This window comes from Balaenoptera ricei, chromosome 1 (genome assembly GCF_028023285.1).
Source record: "Balaenoptera ricei isolate mBalRic1 chromosome 1, mBalRic1.hap2, whole genome shotgun sequence".
Taxonomy (NCBI): domain Eukaryota; kingdom Metazoa; phylum Chordata; class Mammalia; order Artiodactyla; family Balaenopteridae; genus Balaenoptera; species Balaenoptera ricei.
In genome coordinates this window covers 56,523,114-56,549,463 of record NC_082639.1, presented here as the reverse complement: position 1 = coordinate 56,549,463, position 26,350 = coordinate 56,523,114, and the positions used below count along the sequence as shown (strand labels likewise).

General features: G+C 37.4%; 1 protein-coding gene across 1 annotated transcript in view; it reads right to left on the bottom strand.

Moving 5' to 3' along the window:
- Nucleotides 1-26,350, bottom strand: part of LEPR (leptin receptor) — a 103,440-nt gene that overhangs the window by 50,902 nt on the left and 26,188 nt on the right. Inside the window, 3 exon segments of the mRNA XM_059924131.1 lie at nt 19,058-19,181; nt 21,105-21,434; nt 25,913-25,972. Coding sequence (XP_059780114.1) covers nt 19,058-19,181; nt 21,105-21,434; nt 25,913-25,952 — 494 coding nt within the window. The 5' untranslated portion in view covers nt 25,953-25,972.

Here is a 26,350-nt window from a genome sequence, read left to right as displayed (position 1 = left end):
AATATAAAGGACAATTACATAAAAGTATTTTTTAAAACTTTAAAGGGCTATACACCCAATTCCATTTGGAATTGGAGGTGGAATGACTTAGCACTTTCAACTTTGTCTAAATCTTTAAACAAATCCAATGAAATGTTATTTTTAAAAATATCATGCCATGGCTTTTATGTGTTTTTCAAATATTAAAATAAAAGCTTTTATCAGAAGAGTATGGAACAAATTCAATGAATTGTGGTATTTATGTCAGAAATATGCTTGCAGCTTGTATTATGCTTTGACTGAAGAACTCCCAAATTTTAAGCCACAAATAGAACTGAACAGAAAACAAGACACATATACTCCAGTAAAATTTTTTAAAGGATAGGAAATTCTGGTGATATTTTTCTTTTTTAAAACAAAAAGAAAAGTTAGAATTACACTGTCTTACTTTACATGGTCTCACCAATGCCATCTTTTTCTAAATACAGTGGACATTTGTAGAATATGGCTGATTACCAATGAAATTAACTCGGTGGTCTCTCTACCACTTCACTGTTGTGTTCTATTTAACCAATCTATTTTCATTTTCTTTACAATTTAAATATATGCAAATATATATATATTCATAAAATGACTTTATACAATGATTATATATTATATAGTATGTATATATACAACATATATTGTAGTATTTCATAATTTGTGTGTTTTTTTTTAAAAAAACTCCATTCAGTAATTTCCCAAACCACTCCAACAGATAACCCCATCATGAAAGTCTAAGAATGAACCTAAACCTAGTTTTCAAATGCTCTAAACAGGGGTGAGAAACCTGCAGCCCAAATAACACCCGTTTTTAGAAGGACTTCTTACATTAACCAATGGTTTAAAACAATACAAAGAAAAGAGGAAGAATATTCCATGATTCATGTAAATTATATGAAATTCAAATTTCAGTGTCCATAAACACAGTCGTGCTCATTCATTTACATATTAATTGTGACTACAGGGTTGTGATAGAGACAGTATGATGGGCAAAGTCTAAAATATTTACTCTCTAGACTTTTAAGAAAAAAATTTTTAATCCCAGCTATAGGCCAAAAACATTTTGTACTCCCTACAGGTGGGTATTTGATGGGCAAAAGACACAAAAATAAGGAAACCACATTAAATATATCATCAAATTTCATTACATAACATACTTGCAATGTACACGAAACACCTTGAGGATCACTAATTCAATTTTTCAAACCACCTTATAAGTTCCCTTATGAGGGAACTAATATCACCTAATTTACAAGTAAAAACCTGAGCTCAGAGAGAACGTAGACCTGGAATCTTAAGTCTCATGCTTCCATGTTCAGTGCTCGTTTCATTACACCCAAGCTATCTTATCATTACAAGCTGTCTTATCATTACAAGATAAGTTTCACTTTTACCATTGTCATTTTATTTAGGGGATTGATAAAGACTTTAATGGCCACAACTAAAGAATAATTATAATCTGAATTATGTTAATATTTCTATAAATCAGAATATTAGAGAATTACAGAATTATTTCAAATTATTTTTTCCTTGAGGAAAACATTAGATATTTCTCATGTTTATGACAGCAGAAGTTTCTCCAAGTTTGTGTGAAACCTGGAATACACCAGCCTTCTTACTTGCCAAAGTCAGCATTTGAACTTCTATTACCTTCCAAAAGATTTTTAAAAGTTTTAAGTATTTAAGAACATCAAATGATACTTTAAAATTTTGATAATACTACTTTTAAACCATCAAAACTTTAACGTAGTTTAAGTTAAAATGATGGTCAAATTTTTAAAATAAGAAGGAGATACACTGGCTTAAAATAACCAAAACTTAAGAATTTCTGAAATTCTTGAAAAATGTTTATGCAGCAAAATATTTTATGTGTTGCCAACACACACACACACACACAAATTCAGTGCCACAATTTATTTAATTTCTCTATATGTGAGTAAACTTTACTTGCAAGTGAAAATAGTGAAAAAAATTGTCAAATAAATTTTAAATTTGGCTTCTTTGCAAATTTCACAATTTGGGCAATATTTCTACTCAAAAATTAGATATATAATTAGTACTGAAATTTCATCTTTTAGGCACAAATGCTTTATAGAAAGCACAGTCTATCATCTGACCTTTGATCAAATTACTTGTTCCCCCCAAATTTTTCTATGAATATATTAATGCTTCTCTAAGCAAAGATCTATACTAAATTATTATAGGAATAACACCAAATGAGTGCTCTTGACTGTGACATAAACTGAGAGCAAAACATAGTGGGCAAACCAATAAACATGAATTGGAACCTTTAGCATTAGCTTTGTGTATAATTTAATCAAGTCACATTTTAAATCTCAGACTGGTAACCTATACAAATGTTACTCCCCAAAATCTAGTTTACCAATCCCAAGTAATTTCAAAGAACAGGTTAGTGTCCCAGACTAGTCTCATCATAATAGATTCCTGGACCCTCCATGGAGAATTCAGTAGGTCTGGGGCCAAGGAATCTGTTTTTAGTAAGTGTCATAGACCAGTGGTTCTCAAAGTATGGTCCCCAAGCCAGTAACATCAGCATCATCTGGAAATTGATAGAAATGTAAATCCAGCCCAGACCTCATGAATTAGGCCCAGGTGAGAAGTTGACTTAGATGTATTTCATCAAGGAGACAAATTTAAGAAGCATTCTGTAAAACACAAAGTACTCGTCAGATGTACAATATCACCAAACAAATGGAAAATCAACAAGGATGAGAGGGAGGAAGAAAAAAGAAAGAAAATAAAAAAGGAAGGCAAACAAAAACAAATAGACCTAAATGTACATCAAGTTAACAATACAACCACCTGAGGCGGAAGGGGAGGGGATATCCTAATTAACTTCAGAACACAGAATTTTAGCAAAGGCAAAATGAGTCTAAACAAACATTGCACTCTAGTTACCCTATTTGTTTTCTATGGTGGTATGGCTTAGCTATTCCAACACTGCTTTGTGTGTATTCTAGGACTGAGCAACTAGGTAATATATTGTTGGAAAGGGAAGCAAGATTTCTCACTGCTAGAAAAAGGAGTTACAAAAAAAAAGAAAGAAAAGAAAGGCTAGGATAGATCCTGTGGTTTTGAACTAGAACAAGAGACATTAGTATGAACACATGCTTTTTTTTTTTTAAACATCTTTATTGAAGTATAATTGCTTTACAATGGTGTGTTACTTTCTGCTTTATAACAAAGTGAATACATATACATATGTTCCCATATCTCTTCCCTCTTGCAACTCCCTCCCTCCCACCCTCTCTATCCCACCCCTCTAGGTGGTCACAAAGCACCGAGCTGATCTCCCTGTGCTATGCGGCTGCTTCCCACTAGCTATCTATTTTACATTTGGTAGTGTATATATGTCCATGACACTCTCTCACCCTGTCACATCTCACCCCTCCCCCTCCCCATATCCTCAAGTCCATTCTCTAGTAGGTCTGTGTCTTTATTCCCGTCTTGCCACTAGGTTCTTCATGACCTTTTTTTTTTTTTCCTTAGATTCCATATATATGTGTTAGCATACTGGGCTTTTAATATGTGTATATACAGAGAGATATAAAAAAATAGACTTGTGAGTATTATATATACACATTATGTGTGTACTGTGTGTATGCATACATATAACTAACTTTGTAGCTGAGTGGGCCTAGAAACAATACTACCCAAGTAACAGTGAGCATCTAGCCCCCCGATACCACTTTGTAAACATCATTCTCCAACAGAAAGGAATCAGGGCTCCTTGGAAAAATGGCTGATTCCAGTGTCAGAGCAGGAAAACTATAAAATCAACCTGAAACATCTTGTAGTGCTAGAAAGTAAGGAGTCCTATTTAAAAAAAAAAAAGATCTAACACATCAAAAGGACACAGAGGCCAGTTTACATAAGCGCCCACTGCCAAATATGGGACAGTGTGAGCAATAAAATAAATAATGATAGTAACTAAATATAGCTCACAAAATAAAATAATAATCCATGAGTCCATCTTGATAGGAAGGAAGAAAGGAAGGAAGGAAGGGAGGGAGGGAGGGAGGGAGGGAGCAAGGGAGGAGGAAAAATGGAGGGGGAAGGAAATAAAAAAGCTAAGAGAGAAAGAATGGAAAGTGTACTTCTCACAGATCCTAGCACTGTGGCCTGCACACACTGTTTTTTAATTAAATAACACTATGCCTAAAATGTCCCAATTAACATTGAGCACATTTGTTTACAAATAATGCATCTTTCTTATCTAAAAATTTCAGTTGTTCTTTTTTATATTGTCAATTTCTCTCCTCATTACGTTCATGTTTTCCTTTATATCCTTGAGCATGTGGAGCATGCTAAAACTAACTGTCTGCTAATTCTATTATCTCTGCCATTTCTGGGTCTGCTTCTATTGTCTATTTTTTCTTTTGGGGTTATGTTTTCCTGTTCCTTCATATATCTACCATTTTTTACTGGATGCCAGACATTGTGAATATTACATTTTTGAGTGTTGGATTATGTTATTTTGCCTTAAAGAATGTTGGATTTTGTTCTGGCAATCAGTTAAGTTACTTGGGTGACTTAAGTGTGAACCTTTTAAGCTTCTTTTAAGCTCTTTTGGGGGGAGTATATAATAGCCTTGACTCTAGGGCTAATCTGGCCCCACTTTTTTTTTTTTTTTTTTTAATTTTATGCAGTGTTTCACAGAACTAACCCCCGAGTTTTGTTTTTTTTTAAATAATTCTACAGCATTTCTATTGATTGATTGATTGATTGATTGGCTGTGTTGGGTCTTCGTTGCACGCGGGCTTTCTCTAGTTGGGGCGAGCGGGGGCCACTCTTCATTGCGTTGCGCAGGCCTTTCACTATAGCGGCCTCTCTTGTTGCGGAGCAGAGGCTCCAGACGCGCAGGCTCAGTAGTTGTGGCTCACGGGCCCAGTTGCTCCACGGCATGTGGGATCTTCCCAGACCAGGGCTCGAACCCGTGTCCCCTGCACCGGCAGGCAGACTCTCAACCACTGCACCACCAGGGAAGCCCTGGCCCCACTTTTAAAGTGTGGCTATTATGGGGTTTCTACTGAATGTCAGTGATACTCAACAAGGTCTCTCCAAGTCTCCCTGTTGGAAACTTTCATTATTCCTGGCCCTGTGTGACCTCTGGGAATTTCTTAGATTACAGCTCCTGGTAATTGTTCTCTTCCTAGAAGTTTTCTTGCCCAAGATCATAGACAGATGGGTATTCAGCCAAAGAATCAAGGGGACCCCAGTGCTAATTCCTGTGTACCTCCCTGCTTCAGGTACCCTGCCCTATGAATCAAGCCCCCTTTTACCCTCTGAACTCTTCTGTCTCCTCAATTCAGCAATATTGCTGGGCTCTGCTTGAGTTCCCCAGCCTTGTGCCATGTCCTGGAAATTGCCTCCAGCCCGGAAAACCTGAGTAAAATGAACTTACTTTGTTTCCTCCTCTCAGGAATCACGTTCTGTTCTGCCTTTGTCCAATATCTGAAAATAGATGTTTTCTACTTTTATCGACTTTTCTAGTTGTTTATGACAGAAGAGTAATCCCAGAACTTATTATTCCCTCATGGCCAGATGTCAATTTTGCTGACTTTTTATATTAACTTCTGAAGATATGTATTCACATAGTTCAAAACTTAGTTTTCTTTAAAGGGAGTAGTGAAATGGGGTGATTACTTGATGGAAATGTGTGATCAAGGAAATCTATTACTGCAGCATGTGTATCAGCTGAGAGGAAAACTTGATGCAGAAAAGAGAAGGGATAATTGCCGGAAAAAAGTCCTTGAGTGACAACAGGGGATGGGACTCAAAACACAGAAGAAAGGGTTCATTTTAGATTGGAACCCAGGGAATTCATCAGCAATTAAAGAAAACAGGGAAACTGCATAGGCACAGACATAAGCAGGCTGGTAGATTTTGGTGAGAAAAGCAAAAATTTGAACCCGCCCCCTCCCCCTCCTGTTTTCCCAGTGAAAATCAAAAACAAGGTCATCAGCGAGTCTCTTTGGCTCTCTCTAAGGAAAGCCAGCTGCCATGTTGTAAGGTGCTCTATGGCGAATACACAGGACAAAGAACTGAAGAAGGCCTCCAGTCACAGCCTGGGAGGAACTAAGGCTTTCTGTCTAGTGGTCCATGAGGAACTTGGAAGCCTAGGGAGTGAGCTTGGAAACAGATCCTCCTGAAGTTGAACCTTGAAATAACTGCACTCCTACCTGACACCTGCATTGCAACCTTGTGAAAGACCTTAAGGCAGATGTCCCAGCTAAGCTGCACCTAGATTCCTGACCCACAGAAACTGTGAAATGATGAATGATTGTTGTTTTAAGCCACTAAATTTTGGGTAATTTATTATATGGCATAGATAGCCAAGGAAGATATTGGTACCTGGAAGTAGGATGCTGCCATAACAAATACCTAAAAATGTGGGTGTGGCTTTGGAGCTAGGTGATGGACAGAGGCTGGAAGTATTTGGAGAGGCATGATGGAGAAAGCCTAAAACACCTTGAACAGACTGTTAGTAGAAATCTACAGTTTGAGGACACTGCCAGTGGGGACACGAAAGGAAGTGAGGAACATTATATTGGAAACTGGAGGAAAGGGAGTCTTTCTTACATAGTGGTCAAAAGCTAAGTAACACATCTGCAGTTCTGTGGACAGTGTAGAATGTGCCTACTGATCTGGTGATCTATTTCAGGAGATTTCCAAGCAAGTGCTGAAAGTGCCTCTTGGTTCCTTACTGTTTCAAGAGGAGAGATATTCATTGACAAAAGGGCTGTTGAACAAAGGAACTAGTACTTGAGAGTTGTAAAATTCCCAGCCTCTCCAGATGGCTAAAGATGTTTGAAATGGCTTCTAAGCAAAGATCAAAGAGAAGGCAGAGAAGAGCTTATTTCTAAGAGATCTGCAGGCTTTTATCTAATGGAGTGAACCCCAGTAAGATTCCCAGGAGGCTGTGTGATCTTGTGAGAGAATTACAGTAGCAGAAGCACTGCTAGCTTAGACTGAAGGAGTACAAAATGAAACAAAGCCACTGGATTCCCAAAATTGTGCCAACCGGAAGCATGCTGAGAAAACTACTCAGCTGCAGAGATGTATAACCTTTCATAAAAAAGGGAAGGCGACTCAGAGGGCAGAACCAAGGGCCCAGAGAGCAGAGCCAAGGGGCATGGAGATTTACTTCTGAGGTTGCGGTGACAGAGGGAATAGGCCTGACATGACAGGTAGGGGGAGAGATGGTCAAAAAGTGGGATCTTTGAAACTGAGATTAGAGAAAGAGCAAGCTTATAAGCAATGACAAGATCCATGAGAATGGGTAAGCTACGTTGGGTGAAAAAGAGAAGAGTAAAAGTAAAGCTTTCAAGAAATTGAAGATCATCCAGGTTGATGCTGAAATCACCAAGAATGCTGACAAGAGTGGCAGTGAAGAGACAAAGTAAACTAGGTATTAGCAGTTACAAAAGTCCAAACCCCCTGGATGACCCTTGCTTATTCATCCACCTTGATTTCTCATCATTCCCCAGCTTCCCAACCACAGAACTTTTCAAGTCCTCAAATGTCTATATGTGACTGTGTTCCTTTGCAAATGCTCTTCACTCTCTCTGGCTCATTCTTCTCTGCCCCCTTATAATCTAGGCAGATACTTCTAGCATATGTTTCTGAAAGTCCCCATATTTATTACATCACAGCATTTTCAAACTTTGTTATGTTCTTTGTCTTTACTATCAGCTCCAAGAAGGCAAGGGTTGAGTCTGAGTTGTTTAACACTGTTCTCTACACTCAGCTCAGTGTCTGATGTACACATAGGCACCTCACAAAGGAAGAAGAGGATTTCCTTCCTAGGTCTAAGAGAAAATTCAAAAATAACACATTTGTATGGTATCTCTCCTTCAGTTTCTCTGACAAACATTAATATCTGAGCTTAAACAATGCTTTCCCTTAAGGGACATATTTATAGGGCTTTAAATCCCTTATAAACATTAGGTTTTAGTTCCTTTTAAATACATACTTATTTACACATGGAAGCATTTGAAAGACTTCTCTCATGAATTCTCTAATGTCTTGGGGAGGTGATTTTGATGAAAAACTTTTCTATAGTAACCATCCTTATGGCTTTCCTCTTCCACAGAGGTTTCATTTGTTATGTTGGCCAGGTCTTCCTCCTGATCTGAAGAGTCTTATTTAAATTTTTGGAGATATATTGCCCAAAGATGCACACAAAAATAGAATTCAAGGTGGAAATAGTATGTGACAATTGGTAAAACTAACCAAATCATACAATGGAGAGAACAATTAAAGTGGCAAGAAAAAAAAAAAAAGAAAAGAAAATGCTTCTCAAATTGCATGCAATTAGGTTTTCCTGTATTAATATTTTTAGAAACCTGAGTTCAAATAAAAGCAGGTCAAAAGAATCTACTAAATTCATCATATGAGCAAGTTGAAAAATCTATTTAGTTTATCATAATTTTCTCATTTTTCTGGGTCTTACCATTTAGATGAACAGACCAATGACTACTTAGCTGACTGAAGTTCAAATTCGCAGCTGTAGCTAATTTACTGTGCAATTTTGTAATGTTCTGACATATTCATATATAATATCTTTTTCAGAAAATGCAGACCTCAGACATAACTATGGCCTATACATTATAAAAATTATAAAATATAAATCCTTACACATAGTCACAGAGCTTTAAAACTGAGCACATTACCCTAGCCCACTGATAATATTTGAAATTCTCTTGAATAGGCACCTAGTGAGATTTTAATCATCACCCAAAGTATTCAGGTCATCACAAAAATGTACTACATTGCAAAGGAATTCTTTTCTCTGAGCTAAAATCTGTCTTGGTTAATACAGCAGGAAACTTTCTGCCCAGACGTCAAATATATCCTCATCCACCACAGCGCTTCCATTCTTCTCTCAATACTCTGAAGTTGAGGTGAGCCTCCTTCATTTTAAGACCAACCCTTCATCTCTGCTCTTTTTCTGGAACTTGCCTATTCAACCATTCACTCTTTGTCATGTACCTTCCATGGGTCCCCTTCTACCACATCTTCAATTTTTCTCTCCCTGCTGGGTCATTTTCTATAGACTAGAAACAAGCTCATTCTTTCCCATCCTTTACATGTTCACCTTTGGCTGTGCATTGCCCATTACTCCTCCACCTTCCCACTTTACTACTTCAGCTAGGCTTCCTGGGCCTCTAGAGATTTATAGCCCAGTCATTCTGTTGTGGACATTTATCCACCTGGCTGCCCAGCATCTGCCTGGAAAATCTACTCTTCTGTTAGGCTGAAACACTAGCAGCTACGGCACATTCTCACCAGTCAGATACTCCCATTCAACACACTGGCCCTAATGAGAATTGCACTCATTAAAGCAGCAGGGGCTAGCAGGGGCTTCTAGATTCATCTAGTGACCAGCATTAGAGGTGGAAATGATCACAGAGACACTCAATGTCCAGATGTGACAGCAGGTGCACCCTATCTGGGCTACTCCTGTGGGGTGACTTTAAGAATTAGTCCAGAGGAGGAGGGGCAAGATGGCGGAAGAGTAAGATGCGGAGATGACCTTCCTTCCCACAGATACAGTAGAAATACATCTACACGTGGAACTGCTCCTACAGAACACCCACTGAACGCTGGCAGAAGACGTCAGACCTCCCAAAAGGCAAGAAAATCCCCACGTACTTGGGTAGGGTAAAAGAAAAAAGAAATAACAGAGACAAAAGAATAGGGATGGGACCTGCACCAGTGGGAGGGAGCCGTGAAGGAGGAAAGGTTCCCAGGCACTAGGAAGCCCCTTCGCGGGCAGAGACTGCGGGTGGCAGAGGGAGGAAGCTTCGGAGCCGCGGAGGAGAGTGCAGCCACAGGGGTGCGGAGGGCAAAGCGGAGAGATTCCCGCACAGAGGCTCGGCGCCAACCAGCACTCACCAGCCCGAGAGGCTTGTCTGCTCACCCGCCGGGGCGGGCGGGGGCTGGGAGCTGAGGCTCGGGCTTTGGTGCTAGCCGGGAGGGAGTCCGGGAAGCAGTCTGCAGCTGCCGAAGAGGCAAGAGACTTTTTCTTGCCTCTTTGTTTCGCGGCGCGCAAGGAGAGGGGATTCAGAGCGCTGCCTAAACGAAATCCAGAGACGGGTGCAAGCCGCGGCTATCAGCGCGGATCCCACAGCAACAGGGGCGCAGAGGGAAAAACGGAGAGATTCCCGCACAGAGGCTCAGCGCCGAGCAGCGTTCACCAGCCCGAGAGGCTCGTCTGCTCACCCGCTGGGGCAGGCGGGGCTGGGAGCTGAGGCGCGGGCTTCGGTCGGATCGCAGGGAGAGGACTGGGGTTGGCGGCGTTAACACAGCCTGAAGGGGTTGGCGTGCTCCGGAGAGCCGGGAGGGAGCCGGAGAGGAGGTCTGCAGCCGCCAAAGAGGCAAGAGACTTTTTCTTGCCTCTTTGTTTCGCGGCGCGCAAGGAGAGGGGATTCAGAGCACCGCCTAGACGAACTCCAGAGGCGGGCGCGAGCCACGGCTAACAGCGTGGACCCCAGAGACGGGCGCGAGCCGCAGCCATCAGCGCGGACCCCAGAGACTGGTAGGAAACGCTAAGGCTGCTGCTGCCGCCACCAAGAAGCCTGTGTGCGAGCACAGGTCACTCTCCACACTGCCCCTCCCGGGAGCCTGTGCAGCTCGCCACTGCCAGGCTCCCGTGATCCGGGGACAACTTCCCCGGGAGAACACACGGCGCGCCTCAGACTGCTGCAACGTCACGACGCCTCTGACGCCGCAGGCTCGCCCCGCCTCCTCCATACCGCTCCCTCCCCCGGCCTGAGTGAGCCAGAGCCCCCGAAGCAGCTGCTCCTTTAACCCCGTTCTGTCTGGGCGGGGAACGGACGCCCTCAGGCGACGTACATGCAGAGGCGGGTCCAAATCCAAAGCTGAACGCTGGGAGCTGTACGAACAAAGAAGAGAAAGGGAAATCTCTCCCAGCAGCCTCAGAAGCAGCGGATTAAAGCTCCACAAACAACTTGATGTGCCTGCATCTGTTGAATACCTGAATAGACAACGAATCATCCCAAATTCAAAAGGTGGACTTTAGGAGCAGGATATATTAATTTCCCCTTTTCCTTTTTTTGTGAGTGTATATGTGTATGCTTCTGGGTGAGATTTTGTCTGTATAGCTTTGCTTTCACCATCAGTCCTAGGGTTAGGTCCGTCCATTTTTTTTTTTTTTTTTTTTTACTTAAAACAATTTTTTTTTTCCTAATATATGTTTTCTTAATAATTTTTTCCGTATTTTCTATTTTTAGAAATTAAAAAAATTTTTAATAAGTTTTTTTATATTTTTTATTTTAAAAAATTAAAAATTTTTTTCTTAATAAATTTTTTTCTTAAAAATTTTTTTATTTTTTACTATAAAAAATTAATAAATCTATTTTTAAAAATTAAAAAAAATTTTTTTTTCTGAATACATTTACTCTTAATAATTTTTTTCTTATTTTTTATTATAATAGCTTTATTTTATTTTATTTTATCCTCTTTTTTTCTTTCTATTTTTTTTTCTCCCTTATATCCTGAGCTGTGTGGATGAAAGGCTCTTGGTGCTCCAGCCAGGCATCAGGGCTGTGCCTCTGAGGTGGGAGAGCCAACTTCAGGACACTGGTCCACAAGAGACCTACCAGCTCCACGTAATACCAGACGGCAAAAATCTCTCAGAGATCTCCATCTCAACATCAAGACCCAGCTTCACTCAACGACCAGCAAGCTACAGGGCTGGACACCCTATGCCAAACAACTAGCAAGACAGGAACACAGCCCCATCCATTAGCAGGGAGTCTGCCTAAAATCATAAGGCCACAGACACCCCAAAACACACCACCAGACGTGGATGTGCCCACCAGAAAGACAAGATTCAACCTCATCCACCAGAACACAGGCAATAGTCCCCTCCACCAGGAAGCCTACACAACCCACTGAACCAACCTTAGCCACTGGGGACAGATACCAAAAACAACAGGAACTACGAACCTGCAGCCTGTGAAAAGGAGACCCCAAACACAGTAAGATAAGCAAAATGAGACGACAGAAAAACACACAGCAGATGAAGGAACAGGGTCAAAACACACCAGACCTAACAAATGAAGAGGAAATAGGTAGTCTACCTGAAAAAGAATTCAGAATAATGATAGTAAGGATGATCCAAAATCTTGCAAATAGAATAGACAAAATGCAAGAAACATTTAACAAGGACGTAGAAGAACTAAAGAGGAACCAAGCAACGATGAAAAACACAATAAATGAAATTAAAAATACTCTAGATGGGATCAATAGCAGAATAACTGAGGCAGAAGAAAGGATAAGTGACCTGGAAGATAAAATGGTGGAAATAACTACTGCAGAGCAGAATAAAGAAAAAAGAATGAAAAGAACTGAGGACAGTCTCAGAGACCTCTGGGACAACATTAAACGCACCAACATTCGAATTATAGGGGTCCCAGAAGAAGAAGAGAAAAAGAAAGGGACTGAGAAAATATTTGAAGAGATTATAGTTGAAAACTTCCCTAATATGGGAAAGGAAATAGTTAATCAAGTCCAGGAAGCACAGAGAGTCCCATACAGGATAAACCCAAGGAGAAACACGCCAAGACACATATTAATCAAACTGTCAAAAATTAAATATAAAGAAAACATATTAAAAGCAGCAAGGGAAAAACAACAAATAACACACAAGGGAATCCCCATAAGGTTAACAGCTGATCTTTCAGCAGAAACTCTGCAAGCCAGAAGGGAGTGGCAGGATATACTTAAAGTCATGAAGGAGAAAAACCTACAACCAAGATTACTCTACCCAGCAAGGATCTCATTCAGATGTGATGGAGAAATTAAAACCTTTACAGACAAGCAAAAGCTGAGAGAGTTCAGCACCACCAAACCAGCTTTACAACAAATGCTAAAGGAGCTTCTCTAGGCAAGAAACACAAGAGAAGGAAAACACCTACAATAACAAACCCAAAACATTTAAGAAAATGGGAATAGGAACATACATATCGATAATTACCTTGAATGTAAATGGATTAAATGCTCCCACCAAAAGACACAGACTGGCTGAATGGATACAAAAACAAGACCCATATATATGCTGTCTACAAGAGACCCACTTCAGACCTAGAGACACATACAGACTGAAAGTGAGGGGATGGAAAAAGATATTCCATGCAAATGGAAATCAAAAGAAAGCTGGAGTAGCAATTCTCATATCAGACAAAATAGACTTTAAAATAAAGAATATTATAAGAGACAAAGAAGGACACTATATAATGATCAAGGGATCGATCCAAGAGGAAGGTATAACAATTGTAAATATTTATGCACCCAACATAGGAGCACCTCAATACATAAGGCAAATACTAACAGCCATAAAAGGGGAAATCGACAGCAACACAATCATAGTAGGGGACTTTAACACCCCACTTTCACCAATGGACAGATCATCCAAAATGAAAATAAATAAGGAAATACAAGCTTTAAATGATACATTAAACAAGATGGACTTAATTGATATTTATAGGACATTCCACCCAAAAACAACAGAATACACATTTTTCTCAAGTGCGCATGGAACATTCTCCAGGATAGATCATATCTTGGGTCACAAATCAAGCCTTGGTAAATTTAAGAAAATTGAAATCGTATCAAGTATCTTTTCTGACCACAACGCTATGAGACTAGATATCAATTACAGGAAAAGATCTGTAAAAAATACAAACACATGGAGGCTACACAATACACTACTTAATAAGGAAGTGATCACTGAAGAAATCAAAGGGGAAATCAAAAAATACCTAGAAACAAATGACAATGGAGATACGACGACCCAAAACCTATGGGACGCAGCAAAAGCAGTGCTAAGAGGGAAGTTTATAGCAATACAAGCCTACCTCAAGAAACAGGAAACATCTCGAATAAACAACCTAACCTTGCACCTAAAGCAATTAGAGAAAGAAGAACAAAAAAACCCCAAAGCTAGCAGAAGGAAAGAAATCATAAAGATCAGGTCAGAAATAAATGAAAAAGAAATGAAGGAAACAATAGCAAAAATCAATAAAACTAAAAGCTGGTTCTTTGAGAAGATAAACAAAATTGATAAACCATTAGCCAGACTCATCAAGAGAAAAAGGGAGAAGACTCAAATCAATAGAATTAGAAATGAAAAAGGAGAAGTAACCACTGACACTGCAGAAATACAAAACATCATGAGAGATTACTACAAGCAACTCTACGCCAATAAAATGGACAACCTGGAAGAAATGGACAGATTCTTAGAAATGCACAAACTGCCGAGACTGAACCAGGAAGAAATAGAAAATATGAACAGACCAATCACAAGCACTGAAATTGACACTGTGATTAAAAACCTTCCAACAAACAAAAGCCCAGGACCAGATGGCTTCACAGGTGAATTCTATCAAACATTTAGAGAAGAGCTAACACCTATCCTTCTCAAACTCTTCCAAAATATTGCAGAGGGAGGAACACTCCCAAACTCATTCTACGAGGCCACCATCACCCTGATACCAAAACCAGACAAAGATGTCACAAAGAAAGAAAACTACAGGCCAATATCACTGATGAACATAGATGCAAAAATCCTCAACAAAATACTCACAAACAGAATCCAACAGCACATTAAAAGGATCATACACCATGATCAAGTGGGGTTTATCCCAGGAATGCAAGGATTCTTCAATATACGCAAATCAATCAATGTGATACACCGTATTAACAAATTGAAGGAGAAAAACCATATGATCATCTCAATAGATGCAGAGAAAGCTTTCGACAAAATTCAACACCCATTTAGGATAAAAGCCCTGCAGAAAGTAGGCATAGAGGGAACTTTCCTCAACATAATAAAGGCCATATATGACAAACCCACAGCCAACATTGTCCTCAATGGTGAAAAACTGAAACCATTTCCACTAAGATCAGGAACAAGACAAGGTTGCCCACTCTCACCACTATTATTCAACATAGTTTTGGAAGTGTTAGCCACAGCAATCAGAGAAGACAAAGAAATAAAAGGAATCCAAATCGGAAAAGAAGAAGTAAAGCTGTCACTGTTTGCAGATGACATGATACTATACATAGAGAATCCTAAAGATGCTACCAGAAAACTACTAGAGCTAATCAATGAATTTGGTAAAGTTGCAGGATACAAAATTAATGCACAGAAATCTCTTGCATTTCTATACACTAATGACGAAAAATCTGAAAGTGAAATTAAGAAAACACTCCCGTTTACCATTGCAACAAAAAGAATAAAATATCTAGGAATAAACCTACCTAAGGAGACAAAAGACCTGTATGCAGAAAATTATAAGACGCTGATGAAAGAAATTAAAGATGATACAAATAGATGGAAAGATATACCATGTTCCTGGATTGGAAGAATCAACATTGTGAAAATGACTCTACTACCCAAAGCAATCTACAGATTCAATGCAATCCCTATCAAACTACCACTGGCATTTTTCACAGAACTAGAACAAAAAATTTCACAATTTGTATGGAAATACAAAAGACCCCGAATAGCCAAAGCAATCTTGAGAACGAAAAATGGAGCTGGGGGAATCAGGCTCCCTGACTTCAGACTATATTACAAAGCTACAATAATCAAGACAGTTTGGTACTGGCACAAAAACAGAAATATTGATCAATGGAACAGGATAGAAAGCCCAGAGATAAACCCACGCACATATGGTCACCTTATCTTTGATAAAGGAGGCAAGCATATACAGTGGAGAAAAGACAGCCTCTTCAATAAGTGGTGCTGGGAAAATTGGACAGATACATGTAAAAGTATGAAATTAGAACACTCCCTGACACCATGCACAAAAATAAACTCAAAATGGATTAAAGACCTAAGTGTAAGACCAGACACTATCAAACTCTTAGAGGAAAACATAGGCAGAACACTCTATGACATACATCACAGCAAGATTCTTTTTGACCCAGCTCCCAGAGAAATGGAAATAAGAACACAAATAAACAAATGGGACCTAATGAAACTTAAAAGCTTTTGCACAGCAAAGGAAACCATAAACAAGACGAAAAGACAACCCTCAGAATGGGAGAAAATATTTGCAAATGAAGCAACTGACAAAGGCTTAATCTCCAAGATTTACAAGCAGCTCATGCAGCTCAATAACAAAAAAACGAACAACCCAATCCAAAAATGGGCAGAAGACCTAAATAGACATTTCTCCAAAGAAGATATACAGATGGCCTACAGACACATGAAAGAATGCTCAACATCATTAATCATTAGAGAAATGCAAATCAAAACTACAATGAGATATCATCTCACACCGGTCAGAATGGCCATCATCAAAAAATCTAGAAACAATAAATGCTGGAGAGGGTGTGGAGGAAAGGGAACTCTCTTGCACTGTTGGTGGGAATGTAAATTGATACAGCCACTATGGAGAACAGTATGGAGGTTCCTTAAAAAACTACAAATAGAACTACCATACGATCCAGCAATCCCACTACTGGGCATATACCCTGAGAAAACCATAGTTCAAAAAGAGTCATGTACCAAAATGTTCATTGCAGCTCTATTTACAATAGCCAGGACATGGAAGCAACCCAAATGTCCATCGACAGATGAATGGATAAAGAAGATGTGGCACATATATACAATGGAATATTACTCAGCCATAAAAAGAAATGAAATGGAGGTATTTGTAATGAGGTGGATGGAGTTAGAGTCTGTCATACAGAGTGAAGTAAGTCAGAAAGAGAAAAACAAATACAGTATGCTAACACATATATACGGAATCTAAGGGAAAAAAAAAAAGCCATGAAGAACCTAGTGGCAAGACGGGAAGAAAGACACAGACCTACTAGAGAATGGACTTGAGGATATGGGGAGGGGGTGGGGTGAGATGTGACAGGGTGAGAGAGTGTCATGGACATATATACACTACCAAATGTAAAATAGATAGCTAGTGGGAAGCAGCCGCATAGCACAGGGAGATCAGCTCGGTGCTTTGTGACCACCTAGAGGGGTGGGATGGGGAGGGTGGGAGGGAGGGAGATGCAAGAGGGAAGAGATATGGGAACATATTGTATATGTATAACTGATTAACTTTGTTATAAAGCAGAAGCTAACACACCATTGTAAGGCAATTATACTTCAATAAAGATGTTTAAAAAAAAAAAGAATTAGTCCAGGGAATTCCCTGGATGTCCAGTGGTTAGGACTTGGCACTTTCACTGCGGGGGGCCCGGGTTCAATCCCTTGGTGGGGAACTAAGATTCCACAAGCTTTGCGGTGAGGCCAAAAAAAAAATTAGTCCAGTAGTCTAACATAAGTTATAAATACTAACTACAGTCTGATAATCAGTACATAATGAGGATGGTAGCAGCTATGCGAATTTTCTTCTAAAATTTGTCTTATTTACCTTTACACCAGAAATTTTCAAATTTTAGTTCCATCAGATTCATCTAAAGGGCTTGATAAAATACAGATCGATGGGCCTCACCCCCAAAATTTCTGATCCTAGTTCTGGGATGGAGTTATCAAATTTAAATTTCTATAATATTTCCAGGTGATGTTGATATGCTTCTCAATGCTACCTGCCCACACATTTTTGTTATTAGCTCTTATTCATTCCTGAAGTTTCAACTTAGCTGTCTCCTTCCTTGGGAAACCTTCACTCCTCTTGCCACCAGTGCGCTAGACATCCCCACATAAGGCTCTCACACCAGTCTTGTGCTCCCACACCTTCGTGTGCCTACCAAGTGCACATCAGTAACCACTAAAACTGAAACCCTATTTTGATACATATTTGTACATATCTGTCCCAACCACTAGCCTGTGAGTGGCTCAAGAGCAGAGATCATAACTATTCTTTTTCTAAAAAAAGATAAGACAAAATATATTTTTTAAACTAAAGGCAAGATACAAAACAAAGAAGAATGTTGTATAAAGGTTAATGGGAAAATACATCAAGAAGATGTAACAACTAAGAACATAGATCCACCCAACAATATAGTCTAAAAATACACAGAACAACATACGGCAAAACAGTGAGAATAAATACATAAATCAACCATTGCAGTTATTTTAAAAAGTTGAGGTAAAATACACATTTAGTAAAGTCTATGAATACATCTTTTTCTTGACATTTTTGTTTCTTTAAAATTTTTTTTACTGTGGTAAAATATACATAACATAACATTTACCATTTTAAGTGTACAGTTTATGACATTAAGTACATTCACATTGTTGGGTAACAATCCCTACCATTCAACTTCAGAACTTTTTTCATCTCCCCAAACTGAAACTCTGAACCCATTTAAACAAGAACTCTTCATTACCCCTCCCCTAGTCCCTGGTAGCCATCATTCTACTTTCTGTCTCTATTCATCTTTATATGGACAGTTTCTAGCACACTGCCCCTTAATTATATGACCTCAATAACTGCAGAACTGAGGGAGATGAGTGACATTCTCCTTAAGCATCAAATAAAAGAACAAATGAGAATGAATTTTAAAGAGTTAAAATTCAAATAGAAATGGTATGTATTATCACTGGAATTATTAGAAAACTTGAATGACATGTTAGCTGTTAGAATCATAAGTGTATGGCTGTTTGAAACCACCATCGTGGCTCTCTACCTAGCACAAATAAATAAAAAGCACTTACATTTTTAAGATAATAAAAAGATCAAATATGAGAGAAAAATCCACCAGAAAAAGAAATATAAACTATTTCCCCTTCTCCACTCAAATATCTAAGACTACTGAATTGAGTTCACGCTTCTTTGAGAATATATGCCCATCCATATCTGCAATGTCTTGCTACCTGAACCAACATGAGCAGAAAAGAGGAAACCTAATGGAGAAGAAGGTTGTATAAAAAATACAGAAATGTACATTGATATAAAAGGAAATGCAGAGATAGAAGAGCTTTCATAATCTACTTCTGTATATGGAAGCTCTTGCATTTCAAAAAAACTTGTGTCATGGAAATGTCCAAATTTATTTATTTGGTACTTACAGAAGATATAAAAGATGGACCTTAAGGTCATAATTCTTGAAAGGACTCTTAAATAATGACTCCATATAGCAGATGAATAATTTCAAGTCCTCTTTCATCCAGCACTGTATGTTCCAGTTTGCACCTGAATTAAAAATAAACTAAATTAAACCCGAAAAAAACATTCTGAACAACTCAGTGAAAGAGAAGAGCTAAATTAAATTTACCAGTGTTCTGATACAACTTCCACTGCCCATTCTGAAAGAAAAAGAACAGGCTCTAACTGGTTGTATGTGTTTGCCCATTTAGTCCCTTTGGCCTTCAATTTCCTTTTTCATAAAGTAAGAGAATTAAATTCAATTATTGTTTCTCAAACGTTTTTAAGATCCTGAACCACGTAAGTAGGACAGAAGACCCCAAAACTCACCTAGCTCAGTCCATCCTCACTTTCCAAGAGACGAGAGAACATGAAATATCAAGGTACAAGCAAATTTGGGGCAGTATTTAAGTGTCTGCTTTAGCAATAAAGCATGGTGATTCACATTGGAACTAAGATGCATATCTTAAATTCTTGTTATTGTAATATTATAGACCCCACATACAACCTATGTGAGTATATTTCCCTGTACACTGAAAAACTCACCTGACAATGATAAACTATTAGTGATTCGTAATTTAGAGAGCAAGAATAGCAATAGTTGAAAATCATGACTAACTTAAGACAACACTAATACTTATCTTTAAGCACCACTAAAATATTTCCCCATTTGAAGGATTTCTAGCTAGTAGGGACTTTGTGTAGGTTGAGGCCTATGAAGTAAACAGCCCATATGGCAGAATATTAAATGGAAATCCTGAATAACCACCACTTAACCTAGTAATTTTAGTTACAAAAACTTAAACTCATTTTAAAATAATGAATTATTAGCCTTTATATATATACGTAAAATTAAAATCTGCATCAAAATCATTTCACTTGATAATCAAAAAAAGTGCTAACATTTTTTGATCATTTCACAGCTCATCACAGGGACCCTAACATTTTAAGTTCATTCTTAATATATTTAATAATCATTGGAATGGCTAAGTTAAGTTCCCTTACAAATTAAAAAAGTGTGTCATTTAAAATTAACTTAAATGCTTATAGCGTCAGTTGGAGACACTGGGAGTTATTATTTCTAACTTGTTTTAAAACTCTGATTTTATTGCACAGTTATGCTTTATCCTTACTCCTAACCTGATTTCAACAAACTGAGTGTTTCTTCCATCTAATCAGTGGTGCTTTGGCCCTCCAAGGGACATCTGGCAAAGTCTGGAGATATGTTTTGATTGTCACAACTGGGGAGTGAGTGTTAACAGACATTAAGTGGGCAGAAGGCGGGGATGCTTTGAACATCCCACAATGCACAGAACAGTCCCCCATAACCAAGAATTATCTGGCCCACAATGTCAATAATTTTGAGGTTGAGAAATTCTGACTAACCCTACATAGGAGTGTTATATTATGTACGTCTTTATTTTCATACTGTAGGTCTCTAGAGTGCTAAGTCAATTGTCTCTGCTCTATTTAGCTTTTCCAGAGGCTTGGAGATAATTTTGTTGTTTAGATTTCCAGATGCAGAATTATTAACAACATGAGCTACATTTAGTATGCATTATACGTAAACAACAAAAAAAACCTTGATTTGGTTTTTTGATCTCTCCTTGGTTACGGAGAGATTCCTTGCTTGCTTTAACTAACTCAACAGTATTATCTGCCATTTGATATTTTATCTACTTAACAAAAATAAGTTGTACTTTTTCCATTTTAAAGCCAATTTAGAAGACTACAAGAAATATATTTTAAGGTTAAAAAGTTCCCTCATTACACTTTTATTTTATTTTTAGGGGACAGAAAATAATTGGGGACTTATTAGTTTGGTCCTAATTTTATTACTAATATAAAATGATAATGTGTGCTCAGAATCACATCCATAAGACATCTATTTCACACAGGTTTCAGAGAATAGAACCATTTTGTTCAATACAGTTAAGTAAGAGGTAATGCTTGGAACATTAAAATACTTACCTATTTGTTGAAAAACTAAAGAATTTACTGTTGAAACAAATGCCTTCCCTTCAATGTTGTCTGCATGTACAGAGCAGTTTTTATCTTCCTCGCTCCAAAAGCAACAGTGGAAAGTTGTTTTGGATGATAAGTTAGATAAGTAGGTACCACTTGAATTAAGTTTAGTTTCAACAACTGCCTCATAATGTCCACTCAAATTTGAAGTGTTCTTTGAGATTCCAGCAGGCAAGAGGAAGTCATATGTTGTATTTGGTGGCATGCAAGACAACTTAAATTTCCAGGGAGTAATTGGATATGCCAAGTTAAATGCAGTTATCACATAAATAAATTCTGTTAGGACATTTAAAAGACACACAGAAAAGCAATTAATCATTTTGACTAGACATAAATAGGAAGTATCTAAGATTAAGCCATGTAGTGCTCAATAGTAATTACTTAACTTTCTAAGTGCTCAATCAGTGCCTAATGCATAGCTCTGTGCTTCCACTGAACAAAGTGTTACACTTAAAAGGGTGCATTTATTTATAGAGGTAACTTCACTCTTTAGCACCCCTTTTTGGAAATTCACACTTCATTTTCCTCATTAATCTAACATCTCATATTTATATTTTAATGATAGGAAATTATAGCTAAATATTCCAATTTCCTTTTCTAAAAAATAAATTATTCTAATGAACTTCCAGCATAAATGGTATCTGGATGTGCAATTATATAAGCAAACATTAATGTGCTGTTTTAATATTTCTTAATGAGAATAACACCAAAATGTTAACACTACTTTCACTGAGTGCTTTTAGAAAGGGTTTGTCTTCAACATCAGGACAGCTGGATGATTTCCTGAATCTGCCCATGGTTCTCCAGATATATGACATCATATAAGACATGTCCTTAATGCATTCTCCAATAATTGATGCACAATGACAGACTTCTTACAGGAAACGTCCACTGCTGATTAAAGGCAATTTATCACTTTTTAGACACATAAAATTAAGAACAATTTTATAATCCTGTACCCCCCGCAAAAATCCTCAAAAGTGATACTTGAGTAGTTGCTTGATAATAAAATAATGAATTCTCCATAATTCTTTCTTTTATAAGTTACCCTAACTATCCAACAGCTGTGTTTCCTCATATACAAAGTAATGAAGAATGAAAATTCTAAGAATTTTTCATGGATTTGTATAGAATGAGACTTTTGAAGGATTATGGTAAACGTAAAAATGTAAGAAAATAGAAATTTTTTAAAAAATTCACAAAAGTATTGTTCTAAATTACAAAAGTAATACATGTAAAAATATTCAAATACACAAGTAATGACTGTTAACAATTTGGTTTCTAGAACTTTCTATTAATGTTAATTAATATAAACATGTATCAGATGCAAAAATTAAGGCAAAAATGATTAACACGACTAGTATTATTTTTCCCACACTGATAACAATTAGGTATTATAACATCACCAAAAGTGAATCCTCACTGCAACTATGTTCCTTTGGACTTCAATCCTTCTAACATTTATTTCTGAAATTAGAACTCACTAAAAAGAGAACTGGGTATTTCTTTCATTTTACAAAACCATGAATATGTATTGGTACTAATTAAAAGCATTATATTTTCTAGCTGCACATGGAAGATTCGGTTGGCTGAACTGAAATTAGCCTAAAATCCTCAAAGAAGTATTTAAAACTTAAAATGTAATAATGAATGTCTTAGACATAGTAACTACTGAATTAGTTTAATTAAAAGATGATTCTATTTTGTTTACATGCTTCCTTTGCAAATGATATTTCTTTCCCTCCAAAGAGGGAAATATATTCATCTGAAGGCATATGTTATCATGTTATCATATGACATCTGTTATCATCCTATCATATGTTATATATCAAGGCCCCAGACCTCTTCCAATTCACAAAACTTGACCAAACCACAAACCTTTTGGAAAGCCAATGTGAAACATTAGCATGGAGCCTAATAAAAATTAGATAGAGAATGTAAGAGAGAATGTTACCACTCTTTGATAGCCCTCTGTGGTCTAGTTTTTCTGAAATCTGCAACAGTGGAATTATCCTGGATATTTTCAGTAAATATAGATATGGCTAAAATGACAAAGAACAGTATATATAACAAGGAAAGCTCCAAGAGCACTTTTAACGATTGGAAGCTTGTGATTGACATGTACACACTGCTATATTTAAAACAGATAACCAACAAGGACCTACTGTACAGCACAGGGAACTCTGCTCAATACTCTGAAATAATCTAAATAGAAAAAGAATTTGAAAAAGAATAGATACATGTATATGTATAACTGAATCTCTTTGCTGTACACCTGAAACTAACACATCATTGTTAATCAACTATACTCCAATATAAAATAAAAATTTAAAAAAGAAAAAGATTAGAGTAGCCAAAAAGATGCCCAGAACTAGCTGACACACAGGTAATGGTTGCTAGAGAAAATAGGTTTTCTTAAAGATAGCTTGACTTTAATTTCAAAAACTTGGAACACAGTCTAAATAGATGATTTGAGTTAAAAAAAAAAATCAAAATATCTCTAGAATGCTGTAAGAAACAACTGAGAATAGTACAATGCAGAGGTTAAGGGCACTGACCCTCTGAGCAGTGGAAAATTTGCATATAACTTATAGTTGGCCCTCCCTATACACAGTTCCTCTGTATACACAGTTCTTCTGCATCTGCAGATTCAACTAACCTTGGATCGTGCAGTACTGCAGTATTTACTACTGAAAAAAATCTGAGTATAAGTGGACCTGCAAAAACCCATGCTCTTCGAGGGTCAACTATATACTCAAAAGTCACTGGCATTGTGTGACTACTTTCCAACAGAAGCCTGCTATGCTTCACAGAAATTTAAAACACAAGATTCTAAAAAAAATGTCTATTAAGCTTTCTCTCGAGGATATTCGAGAGATAGGAATAGGTAGGAGGAAGACTAGTATACATTTAATTTTTGAAAGCATTCTTCTGGTGATAGTCAAGGTGGGAATTCCCAAGGTATACACCATCCCTTGATAATATCCCCTTATAACATTATCTTGTCATTGTTTACCAGAGTCATAATGGGGAATACCATTTAAAATGACATTTCCTTTCCATTTTAGAACAAATCTGTTATTCTGTATGGTAGCCATTTATTTTAAATATTATCACCAAGTAAACTGCTCCTGGATACAGACAATTAAAGTTTTGACTATCATCTGATATACATATTCATAATTTAATAATGCTACATTTGCTAAATAAAATTAAAATATTTAAATGTCTTGATATCTTGTTTCCAAGTATGTATAAGGGTGTTAATGTGTATGTATAAATATTCTGCACTGTAAAAGAAAACCAAGTTAGAAAATAAATGATGGGCAAGGAGAAAAAATTTGCAAAGTGTAATAAATTCTTAGGGCTTGTGATGGTTAATGTTATGTGTCAACTTCACTAGGCCCACAGGGCGCTCAGACATTTGGTCAAATGTTAATCTGGGTGTGTCTGTGAGGCTGTTCCTGGATGAACCAGTAAACTGAGCAAAGCAGATGCCCTCCCTGATGTGGGTGGGCCTCATCCAATCAATTGAAGACCTAAATAGAACAAAAATGACTCGGTAAGAGGGAACTCCTCCTGTTTGACAGGCTTGAACTGGGACATCAGTCTTTTCCTTCCTTTGGACTCAAACTGAAACTTTACTCTTCCTGGGTCCCAAACCTGCCATTGTTTGGACAGGAACTTACACCATCAGCTCTCCTGGGTCTCCAGCTTGCCAACTGCAAATCTTGGGACTTCTCAGCCTCCATAATCATGTGAGCCAATTCCTTATAATAAACCTCATCCTAGATATATACAAATCCTATTGGTTCTGCTTCTCTGGAGAACTTTGACTAATACAGAGCTAAATATCTACATTTTAGAAATTTCTAAAAATCAATTGAGACAAATAAAATCCAACAACAAAATAGTCAAAGTATTTGAATTAGAAAATCACATAAAAAAAATAGAAATGGTCACTAAACAGTACTCAATCTTACAAATAACCAAATAAATAAAATTAAAGTGAGATGTTGTATTTTGCTTTGACAGGGCAAAAAGGTAAAAGAATGATAACATGCATCTTTGGCAGGAATGCAATGGAATACCACTCATATACTCATGTTGGGACTGCAAAAGGCACAGAGCTTTGTGGAGAAGATTTCACAGTATCTATCAAATTCAAACATGTGCTTACTACTCAACACAGAAATTCCTCTTTAGGAATTAATCTGTAGAAATACTCTTCCAAATACACAAAGATATATGTATACGAATTTCAATGTAGCATTATCTGTTATGGAAAAAGAAATGTCTATCAATGGGAATTGTTCAAATAAATTTATAATTTAAGGCACATTCATACAGTTCATTGTCATGCAACCATTAAACAAATTAGTAAATCAGTAAACACTGGCAAGAATAGTTGCGATGATAAATTGAAAAGCTGTTAAGTGGAAAAAAGAAAAATGCAGAATGTATAGACCAGTTCTATTTTTGCAACTAGAGATATGAATGTGTGTGTGTGTGTGTGTGTGTGTGTGTGTGTGTGTGTGTTATGTTCCTGGGAGGATACACATCACATTGTTTCCAGGAGGTTGGGAAGAGTTTTCATTTTCACACTTATACGTTTGTTTGGTTTGCATTTTTAATCATAAGCAAGAGAATTCCTAACTGGAAATGGGAAATTTGATTAGCCATTAAAGGAAACAGCATCTCTAAGGGCAAAATCTCTACCTCATATATGGATACTTAAAAAGCAAATAACTTACCCCAATGTAACAAAGCCACACAGAATTTTTGACAACTCATCTTACTTCAGAGAAGTGCGCCTGAAAAACAGTAAATCTAAAACAAATACACACGCACATAAAAAAACTGACATATACACAAGCCGTCTGTGGAAAAATATAAAAGGAAAAGGATTATAATTAAGAATTCTTTAAATTGTAATCCTCTATAATACTCTGGATCAGTATCAGTGTTTAACATTAACGTAAAACTGTAAGTTATAGATTCATTCCTATGCACATGCTATTTTACATAGTTAAAATATAAGCAATACATTCATACATGGCTTAATCAAAAAAATGGCAATGTTCCTTTATGACATGACAAATCAGGACAGGTATCACAGATGAGATTGAATTTTTAACTAAACAAAAGTGCTCACAATGTTAATTAAATATGTACAGCTGATCTAACATTAT